The sequence below is a fragment of the Schistocerca gregaria genome, chromosome 3 (assembly GCF_023897955.1).
Source record: "Schistocerca gregaria isolate iqSchGreg1 chromosome 3, iqSchGreg1.2, whole genome shotgun sequence".
Classification (NCBI taxonomy): Eukaryota; Metazoa; Arthropoda; class Insecta; order Orthoptera; family Acrididae; genus Schistocerca; species Schistocerca gregaria.
Genome location: NC_064922.1, coordinates 933,579,803 through 933,603,474, shown reverse-complemented (window position 1 = coordinate 933,603,474; position 23,672 = coordinate 933,579,803). Strand labels below are relative to the sequence as shown.

Genomic DNA, 23,672 nt, shown 5'->3' with positions numbered 1-23,672 from the left:
AAAGAGAAGCAAAATACAAACAGTGAGCGGTCCAAGCTCAAGATGTGCAGGGTCGAGAATAGTTCTTTAGCTACAGCACACTGGACTCGCATTCGGGAGGACGACGGTTCAAACCCGCGTCCGGCCATCCTGATTTAGGTTTTCCGTGATTTCCCTAAATCGCTTCAGGCAAATGCCGTGGTGGTTCCTTTGAAACGACATGGCCTACTTCCCTCCCCATCCATCCCTAATCCGATGCGACCGATAACCTCCCTGTTTGGTCCCCTCCCCTAGAGCAACCAATCAATAATCTGTAGCTACGACATAGTGGTTATGTCGTCACGCTCTTGGACTGCGAAGGTTCAGTTCTCGCTCATGCCCCAAATTTTTTTTTCCACAAAATTATGACCTTACCGTAGTGTCGTCGACGTCTTTTTTTCTCCTTTTGTAGTCTCGGCAATTGTCATACTACACATTGGTTATAGAATGTGTCATGTGATACGAATATACGAGAGTAAGTCAATTATTATACGCAATGTAGTTATTTTTGCTTATTTTGTTAGTGCTGTCATTTTGTTTTGATGACGCATGCTTTGTTTATTTGTTGTTATGTCTTTGCAATTTTCAAGCTGCTAGGTTAGTTTCGTTGTCGCTGCCGTGCTGTTAATCATGGCAGCTCCCCTCTCTATTTGCACCAAACAAGAGCAACGTTCAGTGATCGGTTTTTTGCGGTCGGAAGGCGTATTAGGTGCCGAAATTCATCGAAGACTTTCTGTTCAGTATAAGAACAGTGATTTGCCACAACTAGTCTTAAGCACGTGTAGACAGCGTGATGATAGTTCCAGGTAAACAATGACAGCGAGAATTTATAGGTTGTTTATACCGTTAACTTAAATTTTGCTGCGGAGGATGGCTATGCAAACAAACACATTACTGAAATTTTTTTTGTCTTGAATTTGCTGGTAGAAGTTAACGTTAAACGCCGTTAACAAAGTGATCGTGATTTTTGTTCTGCCACAGACTGTTGATCACCGTTTTCTTGGACATATCACGAAATTGTTGTTAGGTTAGGACGTAAGTTTAAAATCGGGGCTACAAAACCCATTATCAGCCGGAGTTGAGTCACTCGTCACTTAAGATCAGCTTTCAGCAGTTCATCTTCCATTTCCATCATACCTCGCGGCTGTTGCTTTCATCACTGGTCCCCGCGTTACACATTTACAGGATTTATAAATTAACTCACCATGTTTGTGTATCGCCTCTAACCGAGAGGCAGCCAGCAGCGGATGTGGCAACACTGTAGCGGTAAGTGACAGACGTGAGCTATCAAGTAATTTTAATCGGACTATAGTAAGAAATAATGTCGTAACAGCTCATCTGTTTCACAATGTCATGTACTACTCCTATTACAAACTACGCTTCATAGTGATGTCGACAATTGGGCATTGAACAAAAGAAATTCCATCTCTCCCCCCCCCCCCCCCCCCCCCCACATTAAAGTGTGACATCAACTGAGGATGAGCCAAGAGAGCCGGAACAATGATGTGACATTATTCGAACATTAATGAAGGGGAAAGAAATTGACAAATCATTCGTTTCAATGTGACCTTTCAGGCCTAATAAATTGATAGAAGTTAGTTGTTTACAAATGAAATCCCCGCCGTTTCGGCTACTATATGAATGAAATTTGTCACTGCAGCACGACTGTGCACCAAAAATAAGTTCTAAATCACCGTTGCATCTCCACATGTCTCATTTCTGCGGAACAGGGGCTCATAGCGTGTCGTCTGTTAGAAAATAAAATAGATTATCAGCAATAGAAACACGCCGACGCAGTTCAATATACTGGCGGTTTGCGTGGAGATCTTATATACGTTCAATGGCGATGGAGAAGAGAAGTGTCATTTTGACACAAATAACAGCTGATTCGCGAGTTAACGAAGCCAAACCTGCTGTATCCCTCTGCGGACGGGTGCTTTGCAAGAGGTGCACATTCCGGACTCCACAGTAAAGTTGGTGTGTCTGCTGACTGCCACATTCCGGCAGCCTTCCCGCATCGCAAGTGGTTACTCTGTGTGAACCCTCATGACGTCACAGGATGCGACACCGGACACGTTGTCCCGTGATGGTGCAGCATTCAGCGTGCAAATTACTATGTAGACCGTATTTCTTATGTGTTTCATTACTTGGCACAGAGCCATTCCTCTAGAGACCCTATCGCAAGCTTTAGGATATCGATATTTTTGCTCTGTTCTTCCGGTAGCAAACGCTTTAAATAATACTATATTCAATTTTTCCTCTTGCTTTTACGTGTCTCATCCAGTTTTCAGGTTTAGACCACCATCAGGCATCCCGTAAGAATTTATTAACAATGACAAAGAACGTTCGTAACCCAATGGAGGAAACAGGGAGTCTGGAGATACGTAATGGTCTGCTAGTTCCTGAAGATGTGGAACTACATCTTACAATGAACTAGAAACACATTACATGTGACAATTTTAAGGGTCTATGCATGCAGTTTCTCGCTCAGCGAAGAAAAACAGTTCTGAACATTCATTATCGCTATAAAAGTACGCTAGCCGGAGTGGCCGAGCGGTTCTAGGAGCTACAGTGTAGAACCGTGCGATAGCTACGGTCGCAGGTTCGAATCCTGCCTCGGGGATGGATGTGTGTGATGTCCTTAGGTTAGTTAGGTTTAAGTAGTTCTAAGTTCTAGGGGACTGATGACCTCAGAAGTTAAGTCCCATAGTGCTCAGAGCCGTTTGAACCATTTTAAGAAACCTGCAAACTTCCGTCATCCTTAACTTTTAAAGGGGACAATCAGCACTTTTCCCAATGTTATTATATTCTGAATGATGTCCTGAAGATGAGCTTAGGATCGAAGATTTACTGTTACAAGTCCTAGTGCCAAATTTTGTACGAGATTCTTGTATTAAATTCCAAGCCCTTCACAATTTCTGTCGCGTGAGTATATGAGGCGAGGGGGCCCTAAGTCAGATGAAAACCCACACTCATGATGTTTTCGGAAAACAGTGTGTTCACGGTGTTTTGATGACTCAGCGGTTAAGGATCACATCGGAAATGCAGTAGTTCTGGAATCGTTCCCCGCGCCGATGCTTGCATAACTTTCTGGACCAAAAATTAAGGGACTTCTTGTTATATATCAAAAATGAAGCTACATCGTCGTTGGGTTTCCATATTAGTCGGTTGTTGTTGTGGTCTTCAGTCAAGAGACTGGTTAGATGCTGCCTCTCCATGCTACTCTATCCTGTAGAAGCTGCTTCATCTCACAGTACCTACTGCAACCTACATCCTTCTGAACCTGCTTAGTGTATTCATCTCTTTGTCTCCCTCTACGATTTTTACCCTCCACGCTGTCCTCCAATACTAAATTGGTGATCGCTTGATGCCTCAGAATATGTCCTACCAACCAATCCCTTCCTCTACTCAAGTTGAGCCACAAATTTCTCTTTCCCTAATTCTACTCAATATCTCCTCATTAGTTATGTGATCTACCCATGTAATCTTCAGCATTCTTCTGTAGCACCACATTTCAAAAGCTTCTATTCTCTTCTTGCCCAAACTAGTTATCGTCCATGTTCCACTTCCATACATGGCTACAATCCATACAAATACTTTCAGAAATGACTTCCTGACACTTAAATCTATACTCGATGTTAAAAAATTTCTCTTCTTCAGAAACGCTTTCCTTTCCATTGCCAGTCTACATTTTATATCCTCTCTACTTCGACCATCATCAGTCATTTTCCTACTCAAATAGCAAAACTCCTTTACTACTTTAAGTGTCTCATTTCCTAATCTAATTTCCTCAGCATCACACGACTTAACTCGACTACATTCCAAAATCCTCGTTTTGCTTTTGTTGATGTTCATCTTATATCCTCCTTTCAAGACACTGTCCATTTAGTTGGTAGGCTTCCGTAATTGGCAGTGAGAGACAGTTCTCAGGACAACGGAAAGAATACGTATTCAGTGTATCTACGGCTAGTAAAACCTTGTGGTGCGCAACAAACCTTCAACTTGATGAATACTTCGCTTAAGTTAGGTGTGGGCGCTGGGTGTAGTCCTCTCCCATCTGATAATGTGAGCGAAACATAACACTTTACTCTGCGTGCACTCCACTGCGCCCAGCCACATAAACGAGCTAAAACAAACGACGTAACGTCGCCATGTCGGAGCGAAGTAATGGGAAATTGCACTTGCTGGGGAGAGGCAACGAGACTTCCGCGTAGCTTCCAATCAGTAAGGGTTCACCAACATTACGTGCCTTTCCACAAGCTAAAAAAACATTTGTACTTCAACCTCTGGTAATTGACGCTGTTCACCGCTTCTGAAGTTCTCTCGCGATAACTAGTCCATTCTCTGGCCTCGCTGGTCAGCGTACATGTCCGGCTGAAGCAGGTATCCCCTCGAAAGGGATTTGTAATAAAGTTTATTGCAGATTGCTACTGGTAATTTTAGTAGGGTTGCCAGTTATCCCGCTTTAGGTGGCACTATCCTTATTTTCCTGTTGAAAAGTAGACTCCTGTTTAAACCTTCCTGGGACACGTAAAAATCTCTATCATATGAAACGATTCATACTTCATGTGACAGTTCATTCATTACGTGAATGTATAACTTAAAATGCATTGTTGTAAACACAAATGACGCACACTTTCAGTAGAGAGCCAGAAGCCAATTAAAACAATTGGTTGTTCGCGAAGTATCTTTAAACAATTAATTCGTGCCGAGACAGCAAAACGAATTACATGTCAGCACTGAAAAAGAATCAAAAGTTGCAACTGAAAACAAATTTTACCAACGAATGGCTTAACAGAACGAAAAACTTTTATGATGCAGAGTGTAGTGTGTGTCGTTCCTGTTCGATTGTCTCACGGAAGCGAAAATTACATTCAAAAACACACGTTAAACACTCTCGACTTGGTTCCTTTCAGAAGTAGCAGTTCCGTAAAAATTCCATTTTTTAAGAAAAAGCTTAGATTTTAGTGAAGCACAACACCGAAATGGAATTAAAATTCGGAACCTTAAGTCCTTGACAACGAAAAGAGAAATCTCATATCAAACTCTGCGTATTACGATCACAGTCATTTACTTCAAACGATCGGCTGATTTCGACGATGTGTCTTTTTTCAAGCGGTTTTTCATAACATGAACGCCTGTTACTTAAGTACTTCATGTTGCGAGTAAGCGACTGAAGGTGGCAAATCGTCGAAATCAGCCGATCGTGTGAAGTAAATGACTGATCGTAAAACAGGCGAAGTGGAAAATGTTGACTTTTAAAGAAATTTGTAGCTTTAGCATCCTATGTATAAATATTTACCGACAGCTAAGTCTGTAATACACGAAGACAATGGGCATCTCTGGAGAAGGACATAATTTAAATTAGTTGGCATTCGATATAGACACTGTGCTTAAAGCTCATTTTTTGTCGGTGTTTGCTTTCAAGTATGTGATTATGGGACTATAGCAAACACAAATTATTGTTTTTTAAATAACCAGCCATGTTTCGGTGAAGTGTCACCATCTTCAGTGGGTTCATTGATTTTCTCAGTGTTGTATATTTATGTTCATGCAATGTTAAGAAAATAAGTGAACCCACTGACGATGGTGAAACTTCACCGAAACATGTTTTGTTATAGAAGAAGTGGAGTTTGTGTTTGCTCAAGGCAGAATCATACTTCCATAGTTATCTTTGAGATCCGAAGTTTGTGACGTTCTTGCGAGAGGTCTTTATCCGTAGCCAGCCGCCAGTGAGCACGCGCTCTCCGCGGCCATATGAAATCCCTCTTCACACTCTCCAACAAAAATGGCGTAAAATATCTGAATTAAAGTATGTTATTGACCTCTAGAGGGTCTCTAAACATGTCAAAAATCTGTTCTCGATTTCAATTGTGGCCGAACCTCTTTCCTTCTCTCTCTCTCTCTCTTTTTTTTAATTTTTTTAATGGATAAAATTTTGCCGTCCGGGAAACAGTTTCTATCTTGCCCCGTCATGTCACATCTCAAGTTCAGTTTGGTTTCACATCGGGATAGGGAGCCAGAGAAGCTCTGCTTGCAGTAAAAACTATTCTAGAAAGAGAACTGTATCAACAGGAAGACATACATTGCATTCGTGCGTACAGGGAAAGTTTTCGATAAAGTAAGCCGAAAGCAGGTTTTTAAAACTGTGAAGAATGCAGCATTGGACTTGAGGGACTGAAGATTGTTCTACTCCTGAACAAAAAATGTAAACACTGCGTCCACTGCAAGGGCAGTGAGATGGCTGTTCACTGTCGCAGTACTTCAATATCTTCATTGAGGAGATCGTAACCAAACTTAAACATAAGACCATAAGGCATCAATTTCAACGGACAGGAAATCAATGGTATAAGGTTTCGAGATGACGTTGCATTGAGCGCAGATCGTGGTCGTGCGGTAGCGTTCCCGCTTCCCGTGCCCGGGTTCCCGGGTTCCCGGGTTCGATTCCCGGCGGGGTCTGGGATTTTCTCTGCCTCGTGATGACTGGGTGTTGCGTGATGTCCTTAGGTTAGTTAGGTTTAAGTAGTTCTAAGTTCAAGGGGACTGATGACCATAGATGTAAAGTCCCACAGTGCTCAGAGCCATTTGAGCCAATTTGACGTTGCATTAACTGCAAATTCGGTGTAGGAACTGAGAAAAATGTCGTGAGTTTTATCGTCAACATTAAATGAAGTAAAACAAACTGAATACTTCAAAAGCCATTGTAATGATTGTCAGAAATACCAATGGAGATAGACAAACAAAGTTCAAGATAGATGGTGTAACAATTTTATTTACGAAGCATTCTCATTCGAGACAAGATGGACAACCATGGAAATTAAGAGAATTGCCCTTGCTAAACAGGCCTTCAGTAACAAGAAACAGCTTCTGACAAGCAAGGACGTAAGTATTAAGTATTTGTCAAATAGCTGTGAAACATGGGTCCTAACGAAACAGGATACACGACAGCTGGAAGCAATGGAGATATGGATGTGCAGAAGTATCCTGAAAATGAGACGGAGGGGAAAAAAATCGAACGAGTGGGTCCTCAGAGACATAGATGAAACAGGAGAATTGATCACTGCCATATAAAAGAGGAAAACAAAATTCGTTTGCCACGCGTTGCGCGGCAACTAATTGTTGACCACTATATTGGAATGAAAGGCTGAAGGGGGAAAACGGAAGAGGAAGAAAGCGGATGAATCATCTTATTCCGTAACGGAAGGAATTAAATTCAAACAGTACGCACTTGAAATTCTCAGCAGGTGATAGAAATTTAGTTGCAGCGACGAGAGACAGCCTTTGGGAGAAAAAGCAGAAAGAAGATGATGATGATATCTCGAAAACGACTGAACTCACTGAAATTAGTTGTCGCCCAGCAACAGATTTTTCGAAAGTTTCGTGTTGCATTACATTCCCTGTGCATAAGCTTCAGAAAAGAGTGTTTTGGTTACAATTTTGTCAGTATTTAATTTGCACCAAGTATCATGTTTAAAGTGTGTCTCACAAAAATCACATGAAAATCAAGAATTCACATATGGTATTTTTATATATCTCTAAGTATTTCGGAAATTTGTTCTGAATTTTGAGAATTGGCAGAACAAGGCTTAGCGTAGCACACTAAAAGTCGAGAATGTCAGGCTCCCATTGGTGTCGAGGGATTTCTTTCAGTAGGGCTATGGAATTTTTCCAATCAGTAGTACATACATCATGACGCTTCCTGTACATATAAAATATTCTACACTGAACAATTCCTACAGTAATATACACTGTAGCGAAGAGGCATTAATGTGTTATCGAAATTGTTTTGCAAAATACGAAAGCAGTTTCCAGAACTATTCAGATGGATTAAATGATCCTCAACTAGCCCATTGTTAAGGGAGATAAAGACTCTACTGAGAATTCGGAATGGTTGTCCACAATGTAGCCGGCCGCGGTGGTCTCGCGGTTCTAGGCGCGCAGTCCGGATCCGTGCGACTGCTACGGTCGCAGGTTCGAATCCTGCCTCGGGCATGGATGTGTGTGATGTCGTTAGGTTTAATTAGTTCTAAGTTCTAGGGGACTAATGACAACAGCAGTTGAGTCCCATAGTGCTCAGAGCCATTTTTTTTTCCACAATGTAAAACCCTTAAAACTGGGTTAATTTGAAGACCAGAATAGCATAATCGCACCGGAGGTGGTATCCTACTATTTACTCATCTGAATTTCACTCCATATCTCCAGTAAAGTCGTTACATTCATTGTTATACACAGAATTCGGGCTAAAGTGTTTCCATTTTATAATTATTATTCTTATTTTAGGAACCAGGCAGTGGTTCACTTTATTTTCCTAGTACTTAATACTTCTACTAGTTTGGTATCTTTCATTTCACTCTATCGACTAACGTATTTCAATCCCAGCTCACGTATGGCTTTAGCCAGGACTTTCCTCTACGAATAGGTCTGCCGTTGGCTCTGTTCCTTCCGTGCTAGTTGCTGTAACTTTTATTATGTGCCAAAATTTGTCATTGCTTTTTTCCGACTGCCTTTGGACCCACGTTTCAAGCCTACACGACTTCCTTTGTATAAAGGAAGCCACCTCCAGCTCCTACTAATATATCCTTCCTTGCAACATACCAATCACGTTAGTGCTGTGGTTAGCACACTGGACTGGCCTTCGGGAGGACAACGGTTCAAAGCCGCGCCCAGCCATCCTAATTTAGGTTTTCGGTGATTTCCCTACATCGCTTAAGGAAAACGCCGGGATGGTTCCTTCGAAAGGGCAAGGCCGCTTCCCTTCCCCATCTTTCCCTAATCCGAGTTTGTGCTCCTTCTCTAATGACCTCGTTGTCGTTGCAACATTTAATTCTATATTTCTTCGTGGGTGACAAATTCTTTGTCTTCTTTACATAGCTGTACCTTCCAAATTTTTTAAGTGTAGCGCGATAATTTTTCTATCTTTCATCACTCCGACTTTGTTTTCTTTCGTCCATAACCCGCATTCTATGTTCTTTGCTGTTCTGTACCTGTGAGAATGGATTTGCCTTCCACAAATCCCACTATAGCTATTTGTTATCCTTGCGCTTTCATTACAGTTTTGGTATTTTCGTTCCATTAATCGCTGTTGGTTATAGAAACTCAGTATTTTTTTCCAGTTCGCCCTCAGAAACGTGCTGCTAGGATCGTAATAGTACGAAATAACTACTAGTATCGAGCTACGAAATAAATCCTCGGGGAATTTAAGTAGGAATTGGAAGAAACAATTTTCTCATGCACCTCTGTTGGGTAAGTTAAAAGTATTTTAAGGAGACTGAGCAAGAACAATATTGCCAGCTTCTTATACTTTACGCGGCCACCGTAAAAATAATACGACTGGGATTAAGGAACGAACTGAGGCAGCTGAGCATCATTTTTCCATCGCTTCATACCAAATGCAATAAATTGGGGAGTCCTTAGCATAGGTACGAAGTCCTTCCCTCCATGCTATGTGGAATGAAATCAAACTACTACAATTATTTAGGTGCAACAATTTGTAGGAAAATGAAACGGAATGATCACATATGTCCAGTCGAACGTAAAACAAGGTTTACAGATAGGCTACTACGAAAATTCCACGAAAATACATAAAGAATTTTTTTCCGAAAGTCGCACGCAACCCATGCAAAAACACTGCTCATTTGTATGGGACCGATACTATATATGTGTAACAGGGGATATTGAACGTATAAAAAGAATGGCAACACGAATGATCACAGATTTATTTGGACCACGGAGAGAGTCACTGAGCAACTGAAAAACTGACAGGAGAGGCTTGAAGATGGAGGCTAACCATCCCACGAAGGCCTACTTACAAAGTTTCAAGTAAGCTATTAGAATAAGAATATATTAATATATTACAACCTCACCCATATAAGACAAGATCAGACAAATTACAGCACGCACGGAGTCGTTTAAGTAATCATTCTACCCACGTTCCTTGCTCGAGTGAAACGAGAAGAAACTTTATTCATAATATGTGGTACAGACTGCTACCCACGTCACACTGCTTTGCAGAGTGCAGATGAAGTACAATGAATGGCTTGCGGAACGTAAATGCAAAAAAGCAATGGCAGTGAGGTGCAAACCTGCCTTAGGCTTTTTAATATCCCGCAGTTAAGATTTGCACTTGAGTCACAAGGTAGCACTAATAAAATTGCATAGTTTCCGGGATAAAATGTTACTGTGTGTGTGACAGAGTGCGTATGCTAGGACTATCACCTTATGAATCTAGACACAGATGTAAATACTTTTAATTCGAAAATATTACCCCACATTACGGTCATAAATAGCAGGCACATGTCTTGAATAACAGTATTATTGTCTGTACATGCAGATTAACAGCGGATCAAGTTACCTTACCGAGAGATGTAACCGCACCGGAGGAACTTGTTCACGTCCCACCTGATATCATTTAGATTCGTTGATGTAACGATTTACTCACCTTGAAGGGCGCGGAGAGCTTATGTCGAACCAATATTGCACAGCACTGTCTCTAGGTTTAAGGAGGTACTGCGTATCTGTCAACGACAACTTTTTGGCGGATGTCTGAAGCTTGCAAACCGATGACACAGGTTTCTGAGTTAAGCTCTTCGCCCATAGCCACCGCGGTACACTAAGTTCGCAAGTTTGCCTTCCTGAAGCCGGTAGCAACGTCTTCTGACGTCAGCGGTTCCAACATGGAAGCAATGCTTAGAATTGAGGTACAGGGTAAATGCAACTGTTCAACGGCAAAATGTAAAAGGCGTAAGGTGTCCGAAATTTTCTGTTTTTATAAATTTCTGTCGTACGGAATAAATCAGTAAGTTTTAATGTTTACATGGGCATACGTATAAATGTTTCAATAATTATTTATAAGTTATTCGGAAGAGTGTTTGTTCGAAATGAAATGGTTTTATGAAATATACTACACAAAGTGCGTGGCAAAGGATAGTTTTACCGTATATTAATGTTACCTTTCGTTCCATTGACGAATGAATCTTAGGAATAATGGTTGATCTAAGGCTTATGCATTCCTGTTATGACACAAACTTGTTTCAATGTTCCCTGCGGCAGCTAAGGGTGTCGGATTGAAAATTATTCCTAGGCTCCATGATACCGGCTCTTTTAGTTAGCACATTTTTACCATGCATTAACAGTCTTCTGTCAAGTGAGTGTGTGCTACAATAGATTTTGCTTCACTTCTCTTGTTATGCCCTCTAAGAACCACACGAATCGTTCTATGTTTATGCCCCGTGTGTCTTGTTGAAATAGCGGGATGTGGATCTAACAGTGTTTCAGCACAGGCAGTACAAGTGTTTTGTGGGTAATCTCTTTCACTGACTAACTGCAGCGTTCCATTGTCCCTCTGTTAAATAAAATGCTGCTACTTGCTTGATGCACGAATGAAATTTCCATTTGCTCGTTGAGTGTTCTGTGACACGATGGAGTCGATAGTTAATAGTTAAGCACCGGCCGGGATGGCCGAGCGGTTGTAGGCGCTAGAGTCTGGAACCACGCGACCGCTACGGTCGCAGGTTCGAATCCTGTCTCGGGCATGGATGTGTGTGATGTCCTTAGGTTAGTTAGGTTTAAGTAGTTCTACGTTCTAGGGGACCTCAGAAGTTAAGTCCCATAGTGCGCAGAGCAATTTGAACCAATAGTTAAGCGGAAAGCTTACACAGGCTTAAGCGTTACCGGAACTACGCAAGTTACTTCAGAACTTACCCAAATATAGTGTATCCTTTCCTGGCGATCGGGTCTAACATTAAGAAAACAAAGTAATAACTGATGCAGTAGTGGATGAGAAATGTTTCCCCAACATCTGTTCGCAAAACTTCGCTTCACACCGTTTGCTTGTTTTTTCTTCCAAAACAAGATGTTTGTTTACATGAATGCAGACTTTCCACCGTATATTGCTGAGGGAGAGCCAACTGTCTTACGGGATTTTCGTCAGAAAACGAGTTGTAGTAAGGTCGCGGTTTTTCAAACTAAAAGCGCGTCGTATGAAAGTTCTGCGGGCTGTTACAGTAGCGACACACGACTGGAAACACGATATCTCTCCATCACTTTTGTTGTTGTGGCTTCAACTGCGGGATCTGGTCAACGAAAGGATGTCATTGGTAACTAAGTTTGTGTGTCAAGGAACACGAAGAACGCGCAATTCGAAGAGAGAAACGCTCGACAGGATATATCGGCTTGATCTAGTAAACGAGTAAGAAACAAATGATATAATATTACTATCCCGGGGCGGAGAAGGGGAAAACTAACGGTGGCAGATTCAGACTCCTTCCTTCCGCCTCTAGCCTGCTTTGTGGTGTGGCCCAAAATGATCACCGGAAGCAGCGGTTTCTGTGGTTAACGTCACGTAAAACCACCGCCACGAACAGAGCCAGGACAATACACAGTGGCAGGGGTTCATAATAAAATATCACGGATGGAAGCGATTAATTCAAGCTCTTGTGGCCTTTCGGTTGCCACTAACTATCCTTACTGAGCTAGAATAACGAAGCAGAATAATACAATGTCGTAAAAAATTCACCAAAAAGGTCACTAACTGGCAGTCGAGTTTCTGTCACAATATTAAGAATAAAAAAGAAACGGGAAATTAAGGCTAAAAAAAGGGCCCCTATATTCGTAGGCAGGTGTCAGAGGAGAGAGACAGTGTACCCGTTTTACTAACGCAGATTCTTCGGTACTGATAGCTCATTAGACTAAAATCTTCCGCCTTAGCGCTAAAAAGCGTCAGTAATACGTAAACACATTGCGATATGACTGAAAAACACACACATTAGTCACTTTATTTGCTACAGTCACGGAGTTCGATGAACTACCCAATATGGATCAAGACTGTATCCAATACGACGCGCGAACATTTTTCTCCCCTCTGTCCCTGACATAATTTATGTTTGGGTGAAGGATAACAAAATTAAATGCGTTTCGTATAATCAAAATTCACCTGCGCTACATTCTAGTTATAAACATATCGATAGTATCTTGACACCGTTACAAGTACTATTGCTTGTTGTTATGTACGTATCGAACGGCCACGTGTATTGTTACCGCCAATGCTTTTGCAGAACTCTTAACAGGACACCTTGGGATGTTCACTATCGTCTTACTTGTATCAGTGTCTTACTTTCGAGCATCCCAGTTGCATGGGATTTCTACCAATTAGCATTTTATCCACTACTTAATAACTTTCATGCTTCAGTCGGTTTTTACTAATATTTATTAGCACGACGCGTTTCGGCAGCGCTCTGCCTTCATCAGTTAAAATTGACTGAAGGAGTAGAATTTTTTTCATATATTTATAATACAGTCGCTGACCTCAACAAATTACACAGCACATGGAGAAACTACAATTATGGTTTTCAAATAGAATGATTCACGCTTATCCCTCTCTGATTCTCAGTTTCCCCGTACGCATAGGTTCTTCTCATACTCAGAACTAAGGTGGAAATTTAAACGCTGCAGAAAATTGCATATTAGGTGTAATGATCTCTCTCCGACGCAGCTCAGTCACTAAACACGAAGCCCTTTCCTGCGCTGGCTCCTGTGTACCCTCCACAAGTTGACTTCCTACGATTCAACGTTATTACACTGTTCTTTTAAGAACAGATGTGCATATTTACACGATGCCAAGAAACTTGGACTAATAATACGAAAAATTTAGAAAAAACACTACGATTTTTAGTGAGACAACCACAGTGGAAAACTGTTGGAAAGACAACGCATCATGGCTAACTATCTTCAATCTGGAGGTGTCGACTGCTCCTGAGAGGAGTGAAAAAAAAAAGATACTTAAGACTTACGATCCGTTTTACGAACCCTGAGCCGACAAAAACTGACATGCTGTTCTTTGCGGAAGGCTTGTTTCAATTTTATAAATGACATAAAATTCGGAGGTTTATGTGGATATGTGAAGCTGCGTATTTACCACCAAAGTAACAAACAAGTTCCACTTTCAAACAGAAATATTCTCCATAAAATTACCTCCATTGTTTGTTTGTTAATTCTAACATTTTCTCTAAAAATTAGGTAAAAAATTTTTCTGCACAGTTCCGGTCCACATCATGGATTTTTCGTAAAAACGTCCGTATAAAATCATAACGATTGTTTGGTATTAAATGCAATATAGTTATCAATCTCTCTAATACGATGGTTACATAGGTTAGCGTTAACGTTACAGAATAGATAAATCAGAATTTTGGAATGCCGCTGGTCACACTATGCCAGATGGAGCAGCTACGAAATCGCTTTGCGCCGCTTCTTCATTTTCTTTTCCGCTTCTCTAGCATTTGCTCGGCACTGGACAGTTTAGGCTTTTCGGATTCCTCGGCTCTGACTTGCCTTTTCCATAATTCAGAGCACATTTATGAGTCATATGGGACGACATCTTTCATTACATGTGATTTTCAATGGAATACCAGTTTTCATTTATAATATTTTTATCGTCTCATTGTGGGTCCTAGCAGTGCACCACAAACTCTTCTCAATGACTTTCGAATCAGCGTCCCCGGGAAAACACGTTTCCAAAGCTCCTCGAAGCTAATTCGTAACAACAATGCACAAGCGGCTACACTCGTAAGATGACGCCACAAGCAAAACAGGTAGTGCACGACAAACACACATAGTCGAGATTTGTCCGCTGTGGGATGAAACGCTATTTATGCACTATCAGTTACGTAGTTATTAGCAATTCAAACCTAACTGAATTTTGTCACACAAGAAAGTTCGATCGAGAAGCGAGCATACGTTTTCGCGTAAAAAGAAAAGGAAGATATTCAGACTTTGGCAACGAGGAAGTCTATCAAATGGCTGAGGGTCAGAATACGTTTGGCCAGTCAAAAGGGTTTAGAAGTGATCACTAGCACGCAAGAGCTATCGCACTTACGGTACGTTTCCAGTAGCTTAAGCCTTAAATTTTATTACAATTTTCCGCTACCAGTAGCTAATAACAGCTATCTAGAAAGGAAATACACCTCTATAAGTGCACGACCTTTTGATTGCAGTTATTTCCACATTATATGATACCTGCTGGCGTACACAGGTGTTAAGAAAAAAAAATGGTTCAAATGGCTCTGAGCACTATGGGACTTAACATCGAGGTCATCAGTCCCCTAGAACTTTGAACTACTTAAACCTAACTAACCTAAGGACATCACACACATCCATGCCCGAGGCAGGATTCGAACCTGCGACCGTAGCAGCCGCGCGGTTCCGGACTGAGTGCCTAGAACCGCTAGACCACCGCGGGCGGCTCAGGTGTTAAGAACTGTCAGCGGTTTAATAATAGACAATCTACGTTGCAGTCACGGGAAACCACGTCAATGGAAGACCCTCCCGATGACCTTGGTTCACTGGCTGATTCGGGTGACTGCGTCACTATACTTGCTGAAGATAAGTCTTCCCCACTCAACGACTTTACGTAGCGTCGTCAGCGACGCAGCTTAAACGCGCTACCGTCTGCATTGCGCAACGGCGGGAGAAGGAATTGGCTTCGTTGCAGTGTAAATATATGAATCACCTTAATCAGAGCGTTTGGAACGGAATGTGAAACTTGCTACATTTATGCAAAGCGTCTCTGTACTCAGTGGCTATTCTTACTGATTTCCGTGTCGCTTACGTAGTTTCCATCACTATATTGAAAGCTATCCCTATCAGCATTTAGAGGCAATATAACTAAAAATTTATACTTCTGGCTTAGACTCTATGAACTCAGACTACGCTCTATTCAATGTTTCTTTCATATGCGCAGTTCAATAGAGATTTCATACCTGCTACAACACTTTTCAAATCAACATATCCGGGTGGCAGGAGACACTGTTGATTTAGTAGGCAGATGGAATGTACCTGCTTCGGCCACGGCGTCTGTACGAATATTACAAACGAGCGCTTTTGCGTACATCACGCGGCTAGCAAAACGTTAAAAGCAAGTTGCGCTTTGCGAAGTTGTTTACACATCAGAGACGCAGTGTCGGCGGACGCCCTGGCTGAGAAGCGACTTTTAGAAGAACGAGGGAACCAAGTCACCGAACTGAAAACGGAATCGCAAGTATCTGATCTTGTTTTGCAGTGCTGCGTTTGGCTACTTTGGCTGGTCAAAAGCCACAGTAAATAGTTTTTTTTCTTACTTATCCGTATGGCAAAGCAGAACGAAACTGTTGCTCTTTTACAGTTTCTGTTAAAGACTTTTGAACGCGCAACGTAACTCCGTCCTTCATAGTAGTCATATTTAATCTGCTATGTGCTCTGCAAATGATTACGTATGATTTTAATGAAAAGAGATAAACGCAATTTTTTTTTAAACAAAGCATTACGCGTTGTCCGAACGATCCCTTGGCAAAACAGGATATATTGTAATTTTATTTTATAAACAGAAACTTCGAAGTAGTGAGAAGTCCGGGAATGTTTGACATCTTGCTAATCATTTTGTTTCTCATGAATTCATCGTATTTCGTGTAGGATAAATCTGAACTCCATCGACAAAATTTTGAGTGTTGTTCACGGCTATTCTCTGAATATTTTGGTGTCTGTTTCCAATTGGTCGTTATGGGGTAATTGCTATCCGCTAGATTTCTTACCCCTGTTTATCATTGTAGACGGTAGGCATTGAGTTGTGTTTCTTCTCCGAGTCATAGCACTTGCTGCTGACAGCAATAGGGCTTGCTTTATTCTTTGCCTTCACCCTTTCATTCAGTACGGCTAGGTTCCTTCTACCGAGGTTTCGACAGTGTTCATTGTATGTCAACAATGGTGCACAGCGGAATGTATTAGTTTACTCTGGAAGAGTTGGTTGATGTTCACCTCGTGTATGAGTTTCCTGAATGGAATAGTAAACGACGGCGTGATGAGATGTTGCGAAAGCAACCACACATTACTTTTGCGTCTGTTCGTTGGTGAATACGAGAATCACTGCGTTTTGAGATATAGGTACGGCGATTGATTGAAACAGGTTTTTTCACTGTTGTGAAAATAGTCACAGAAACGAAGGTAAGTTGGACACATACCGAATAAATTATTTTACACGATTACTCTACAACAAGGAACCGGTGTCCAAGAGTCCCTTATAGCAATAGACTCAGACTTTTTATTGGCACAGTTTGCGTGCTACCTGTGAAGTTCACCTCGTGTTGAAGCAACGAGTATAACGCCAGGGAGTATAATGTCGTTTTGTAAGTTACAAATTTTCAGCTTCATCTCATCTCCATATATACTCCGCAATCCACCATACGGTGCGTGGCGCAGGGTACCTCGTACAACTAGCATCTTCTCTCCCTGTTCCACTCCCAAACAGAACGAGGGGAAAATGACTGCCTATATACCTCTGTACGAGCCCTAATCTCTCTCATCTTATCTTTGTGGTCTTTCCGGGAAATGTAAGTTGGCGGCAGTAACATTGTACTGCAGTCAGCCTCAAATGCTGGTTCTCTAAATTCACGAAAAGAACGCCTACTTTCCTCTAGAGACTCCCACCCTAATTCCTGAAGCATTCCCGCAACACTCGCGTGATGATCAAACCTACCAGTAACAAATCTAGCAGCGCACCTCTGAATTACTTCTATGCCCTCCCTCAATCCGACCTGATAGGGATCCCAAACACTCGAGCAGTACTCAAGAATAGGTCGCATCAGCGTTCTATAAGCGGTCTCCTTTACAGATGAACCACATCTTCCCAAAATTCTACCAATGAACCGAAGACGACTATCCGCCTTCCCCACAACTGCCATTACATGCTTGTCACACTTCATATCGCTCTGTAATGTTACGCTCAAATATTTAATCGACGTGACTGTGTCAAACGCTACACTACTAATGGAGTATTCACACATTACTGGATACTTTTTCCTATTCATATGCATTAATTTACATTTATCTATATTTACAGCTAGCTGCCATTCTTTACACTAATCACAAATCACTGTATCCTCCCACAGTCACTCAACGACGACACCTTCCCGTACACCACAGCATCATCAGCAATTGCGTCACTGTCCTCCCTCAATCTGACCTGATAGGGATGCCAAACGCTCGAGCGGTCACAGAAAATTTGCACTCCATACCGAGAGAAAACTACCTCACTCCTAAATATATTTGACTGAGATTGGGTATATCGTATTGCATAAAAACGTTCTATGAGAAAGATTAAGATCTTAATCCTCTCATTTTACAAAGTATTTTTGGTGTGTTTACGAAACGAAAAAACATCTTTGTTCCCCCTCAACGTCTGTTAGTTGGATTGCGAAAACGACATTCTTATTACTTTGTGTCCTACGACACCTCGTGACGCACTGTCTGCTCCGAGTTGACAGCGCCGTAAGCGGCGAGCGTGTGCAGCGACTCACCCGAGTAGCACCATGCGGGCCACACGACCGGGCTGACGGTGTCCAGCTCTCGCATCATCCGCGACGCCCGCTCGCAGCCATCTCGGGTCACAGCAGCCAGCGGTCCGACCTCTGAGAACTCGCGCTGCACTCGTGTGGGGGCTACACGCCGCTCGCCGGCACAGATCACTCACACACAGCACGTCTACACCTGCCGAGCGCACGGCACGCACTGAGCCGTAGGCGCCGCGCGGGGCAGGGGGAGGGGGACGCGAGGGAGTGGGGGCAGCGGCGGCTGCGCGGGCAACAGGTGGGCGGCGGGGAGGGGCGGATGGGCGGGGCCACCCGCGCTGCCCGGCAGGTGCAGCGCGCTGGCGCCCCGCGAGCGGAGGGCGTGGCGAGCCGAGTCGAGCCGAGCCGAGCCGGGCAGCGCTGCGCGAAGACACGCGACGCCGCTGCCGGCGGGCGCCGGCGTCTGCGCGCCGGTCGCAGGCCGGAACCGCGCGTCCACGGGAACAGGGCTGAAGCCGTCCGCTTCCTGGCACATCAAGTCAACGAAGTAGTTTCGCTCCTGCGAAACTCGGCTTGCCCTTTCCTCTCCAGCGAACTATTGATGAACGGTAGCAGGCGCATTCCATATTCTTCGATTTCCGTAAAGCGTCTGACACGGTGCCACACGGTTACCGAAAGTACAATCATACGAATTAGGTTCCCAGAAATGAAAGTGGCTCGGAGACTTCTCAAAGGAGAGTGGTCATCAGAGACAAGAGTACGGTCACGGTTGCGGCAGGGAAGTGAGATATGACAGCTATTGTTTCCTCTAGGGTGTAACTAAATTCCCTTTAGAGACTTTGAGGACAGGTTCGTTACAACAAAGAAGAAAAAAATAGTAAACATGGGCTCTAAATGCATAGCTTAAGAGATACGAGCGCTTGTCCGTCTTCGCTACTGCAAAACACATCTCTTCTAAGGCAAACTCTTAACTTTCCATATTTTGGGACAAGATAGTGTGGACCAAGACAAGAAAGAAAGAAAGTCAAACAAATATGAGTTCTAAAAACATACCTTGAGAGGTATGAGCATTCATTCGTCTTCGCTATTGTGAAATACATCTCTTCTGCTGAGCAAGCGCTCGTACGGGAAGTTGTAGGCGTTGAATCCTTGTTTACTGGACATTTTCTCCTTGTTTACTGGACATTTTCTCCTTGTTTACTGGACATTTTCTCCTTGTTTACTGGACATTTTCTCCTTGTTTACTGGACATTTTCTCCTTGTTTTAGTGCGCACTACTTACTCCCAAAATATGGAAAGCAAAAAGATTCTAATAGAAGAGATGTATTTCACAGTATCGAACATGTACAAGTGCTCATAGCTGCTAAGGAACACACATTAGAGTCGATGTTTACTAGACCTTTTTCCTCGTTTTCGTGTAGGGAATCTGTCCTTAAAGGTTGTAAAGAGAATTTAATTACACCCTGTGTATATATAAAATAATTTGGTCGATAGGGTGAGCAGCAGTCTGCGGTTGTTTGGTAATGGTGCTGCGGTGTACGGGAAGCTGTCGGCGTTCAGCGACTGTAGGAGGATACAAAATTTCTAGTTGGTGTGATGAGAGACAGCTAGTTCTGAATGTAGAAAGATGTTCGTCAATACAGGCGAGTAGGAAAAACAATGCCACAATGTTCGTATACACCACTAATATTGTGCTGCTCGATACAGTCGATTAAATACCTAGGTGTAACCACAATGAGATTTTCACTCTGTAGCGGACTGTGCGCTGATATGAAACTTCCTGGCAGATTAAAACTATGTGCCCGACCGAGATTCGAACTCGGGACCGGCACACAAAATGGTTCAAATGGCTCTGAGTACTATGGGACTTAACATCTGTGGTCATCAGTCCCCTAGAACTTAGAACTACTTAAACCTAACAAACCTAAGGAAATCACACACATCCATGCCCGAGGCAGGATTCGAACCTGCGACCGCAGCGGCCACGCGGTTCCAGACTGAAGCGCCTAGAACCGCACGGCCACACCGGCACACAGTTTTAATCTGCCAGGAAGTTTCATACCAGCGCACACTCCGCTGCAGAGTGAAAATCTCATTCTGGAAACATCCCCCAGGCTGTGGCTAAGCCGTCTCCGCAGTATCCTTTCTTTCAGGAGTGCTAGTTCTGCAAGGTTTGCAGGAGAGCTTCTGTAAAGTTTGGGAGGTAGGAGGTGAGGTACTGGCAGAAGTAAGGCTGTGAGTACCGGGCGTGAGTCGTGCTTGGGTAGCTCAGATGGTTCACAGTCTGCCTTCGGCAGTGACACGGTGCGGGCCGTGTTGCCTGCCGGCCGCGCTGTGGAGCGCGCGCCTGTTTCTTTACGCCGGAGCAGTTCCGCGTGTGCGGTGTTGTGAGTCTAGAACGAGACGGCACACTCGTACAGAAAAACGACTTTGATGTTCAGTTTTGCCAACGACTGTACACGACCAAAGGCACACGAGATTGAACGTTTCTTAAGAGAAGAAGTAAAAATCGATACACAGGAAATCGTGGGAATCAATTTATCGATCGTTTCAAGGGTCGTCTATGTCAAGCATGTTGACGAGGCTGCTTGCGAAAGGCTTCTACAGCGACCACCGAACGGGTATCGTTTCTGCCATACCGACGGGAATGTCGGTGTGGTTACTGTCGATCACGCGGAAATGGGGATCCGCTCTATACGAGTCTTCAAACTTCCGTTTGAGGTCCCGTCTCAACTTGTTACGGACGCCTTTCGACCGTACGGTACAGTTCTATCCCATGTGGCCGAGAAATGGACGAGTTTTACCACGTACCCCGTTTTAAATGGGGTGAGACAAATACGGATGGAACTGCGAAAGCACGTCCCTCCTTATTTGTATATAGGAGGTTGTCTAGCGATTGTAATCTACGATGGGCAACCTCGCACTTGCTCGGGGCGCGGGAGAGAAGGTCACGTCCGCTCGGAACGCCTCCAGTGACGTTTAGTGCAAACTCCACGGGATGATGTTCAGGCGCCACAACAGATGACTGTCTTACCGTTGACCTTTGTGGAAGCCCTGAGAGGCGACGTGCGAGAGATTTCCGACGTGCACCAGCAGCTGCCCCCTGTAGAGACCATGGACACCAACGGACTGGAAGTGCGACCACCGGTTCGACCACAGCAGACACAGGACACCACACAAGAGGCGCAGCTGACGGCCGCTCCAGGCTCATACGTGGTGGCTGCCAGTGCTTCCACCGAGAGCGTGATAGGCCAGGACCAGGAAGGAGGATACGCAACCCAAACAGCCGATGCGGAAGCGAGGCAACGGAAGCAGCGTTCGCCGAAGAGAAGAAAGAAGCGTCGACTGACTTCTGCTGACGATGGCCATAGTCCCGAGGGGGCAGTGGACGACAACGGCAGTATCGACCTGAGACCAGTGGATTCAACAGATACCGAGATGACGGTGCAGGAAGTACACAGCGACGATAACATGAACTCTCCTTCTGGTGGCCGGAAGGCAGAAGTGGAGATGACAACTGTCCAACATCAGAGCGGTGACGACGTTGCCTCCCATCCTGCGACCGGTTCCGGAAATATGTTGGGGGACTTGGCGCAAGAAATGGACCAGCAGGAACAGAATGAAGACACGAAAGCGACGATTGAGGACAGTCCTGGCCAGAGACCGTGAGGGGTCGGGAAATGTTGAGCAACTTAGTGTGGCGAGGAGCGCCGGGGGTGCAGATAGGCGCTTAATGGCACCGCCCTACAACTGATGAACACACTCCAGGCGTACCGCATTGACACGATAAACGTTAATGGCATTCGGACACCGCTTAAAATTCAAATGCTGAATGATATGTTACGCGCTGCGGACGTGGATATTGTACTCCTACAAGAAGTGCGTTTCACATCGCCGCCAGAGTTCTACGGCTACGAGGCACATTATTCAGTGCACGATGAAAGTGGATGCGGTGTGGCGATTCTGACCAGGGAAGGAATAGGCCTGGAGGACGTCATGTCTCTCCCTTCGGCACGTGGCATAGCGATCACTGTCGACGGCGTTCGTTTCATCAGTTTATACGCGCCATCTGGCTCCAGAAAGCGAAGAAAAACGGCGACCTTTTACACCGAAGACATAGCACCGTTGTTCGCTGGACGCTATGATAACTATATAGTGGGCGGTGACTTTAATTGTGTCGTCGACAAAAAGGACCAAGTACCTCATTATGTGCCCTGCATGGAACTGCGTGCGTTGATTAGCGAAATGGCGCTTCTGGATACCTGGGAACTGCAGCATGCCGACAGACCGGGTTACACGTTTGTAACGGGACACTCGGCGAGTAGACTTGATAGAGTGTATGTGACACGAGCTCTGCGGACGGCGATACTGGATGCCGAGATCTGACCGGCGGCTTTTAAGGATCATATGGCGTACGTCTGTACGATTTCACTAACGCGCCAGAAGATATGGCGGAGTAAGGGTCACTGGAAAAAGAATTGTGCACTTTTACGTGACACTGAATGTCGCCGGTCGATAGAGGCGGCCTGGGAGACTTGCGTTCGCCGCCAACGAGCATACTCGTCGTTTCTCCAGTGGTGGATTAATTGAGCAAAACCAACGTTACGGCGAACGTTGATACGATATGGGCAGGACAAATCGCAGTGGAACCGCACGACAGCTGATTTTTATTTTACAGCCCTGAGGGAGCTGATGACCCAACAACCATCGCCGGAAAGGCACACGGCCATGCGCAGGATAAAAGCCAAGTCATTACAGCTGACGAGACTAAGAATAGAAGGTACAATGGTCCGGGCGAGATTGGCGGACACCGTTGCTACCGAAACCCTCTCCATGCACCACGTAGGACGTTAACGCCAACGACGACGCAGGACATTGCTTAGGGAACTAATCTCTGAAACTGGCCAGCAAGTTGTGCACCATGCGCATGTGTTTACTGACTATTTCCGCCAGTTATATGGACCTGTACATATGACCCACGAGATACTACATGATGTCATCTCGGAAATGTCAGATAGAGGACCACCACTGGATGCAGAGACTTTCATCACAGCGATAACAGAGGACGAGCTGACAGATGCAATTGCCAGGGGGGCTCCGAACAAGTCCCCAGGACAGGGCGGCTTCCCTATTGAATTTTACCGCGCCTTTGCATACCTCATGGGACGGACCTGGATTCAAACGTACAACGAACTCCTGTTACCGCAGACTGAGATACCTGCCGAATTCACGGAGGGTATCATCATCCCAATACCCAAACCACGCGGTGGCAGAAGGCCAGGAGATTATAGACCACTCACTCTCTTGAACTGCGACTATAAGATTTTCGCGCGCATCCTTGGG

At 44.1% G+C, this 23,672-nt stretch overlaps 1 protein-coding gene across 1 annotated transcript in view; it reads right to left on the bottom strand.

Annotated features, from left to right (window-relative positions):
- The window catches only part of LOC126355821 (spidroin-2), a 714,550-nt gene extending 696,013 nt beyond the window's left edge, over window positions 1–18,537 (bottom strand). The window contains exon 1 of the mRNA XM_050006266.1: window positions 18,339–18,537. Coding sequence (XP_049862223.1) covers window positions 18,339–18,396 — 58 coding nt within the window. The 5' untranslated portion in view covers window positions 18,397–18,537. The remainder of the gene's footprint in view (window positions 1–18,338) is intronic.
- Between the last annotated feature and the right edge of the window lie 5,135 nt (window positions 18,538–23,672).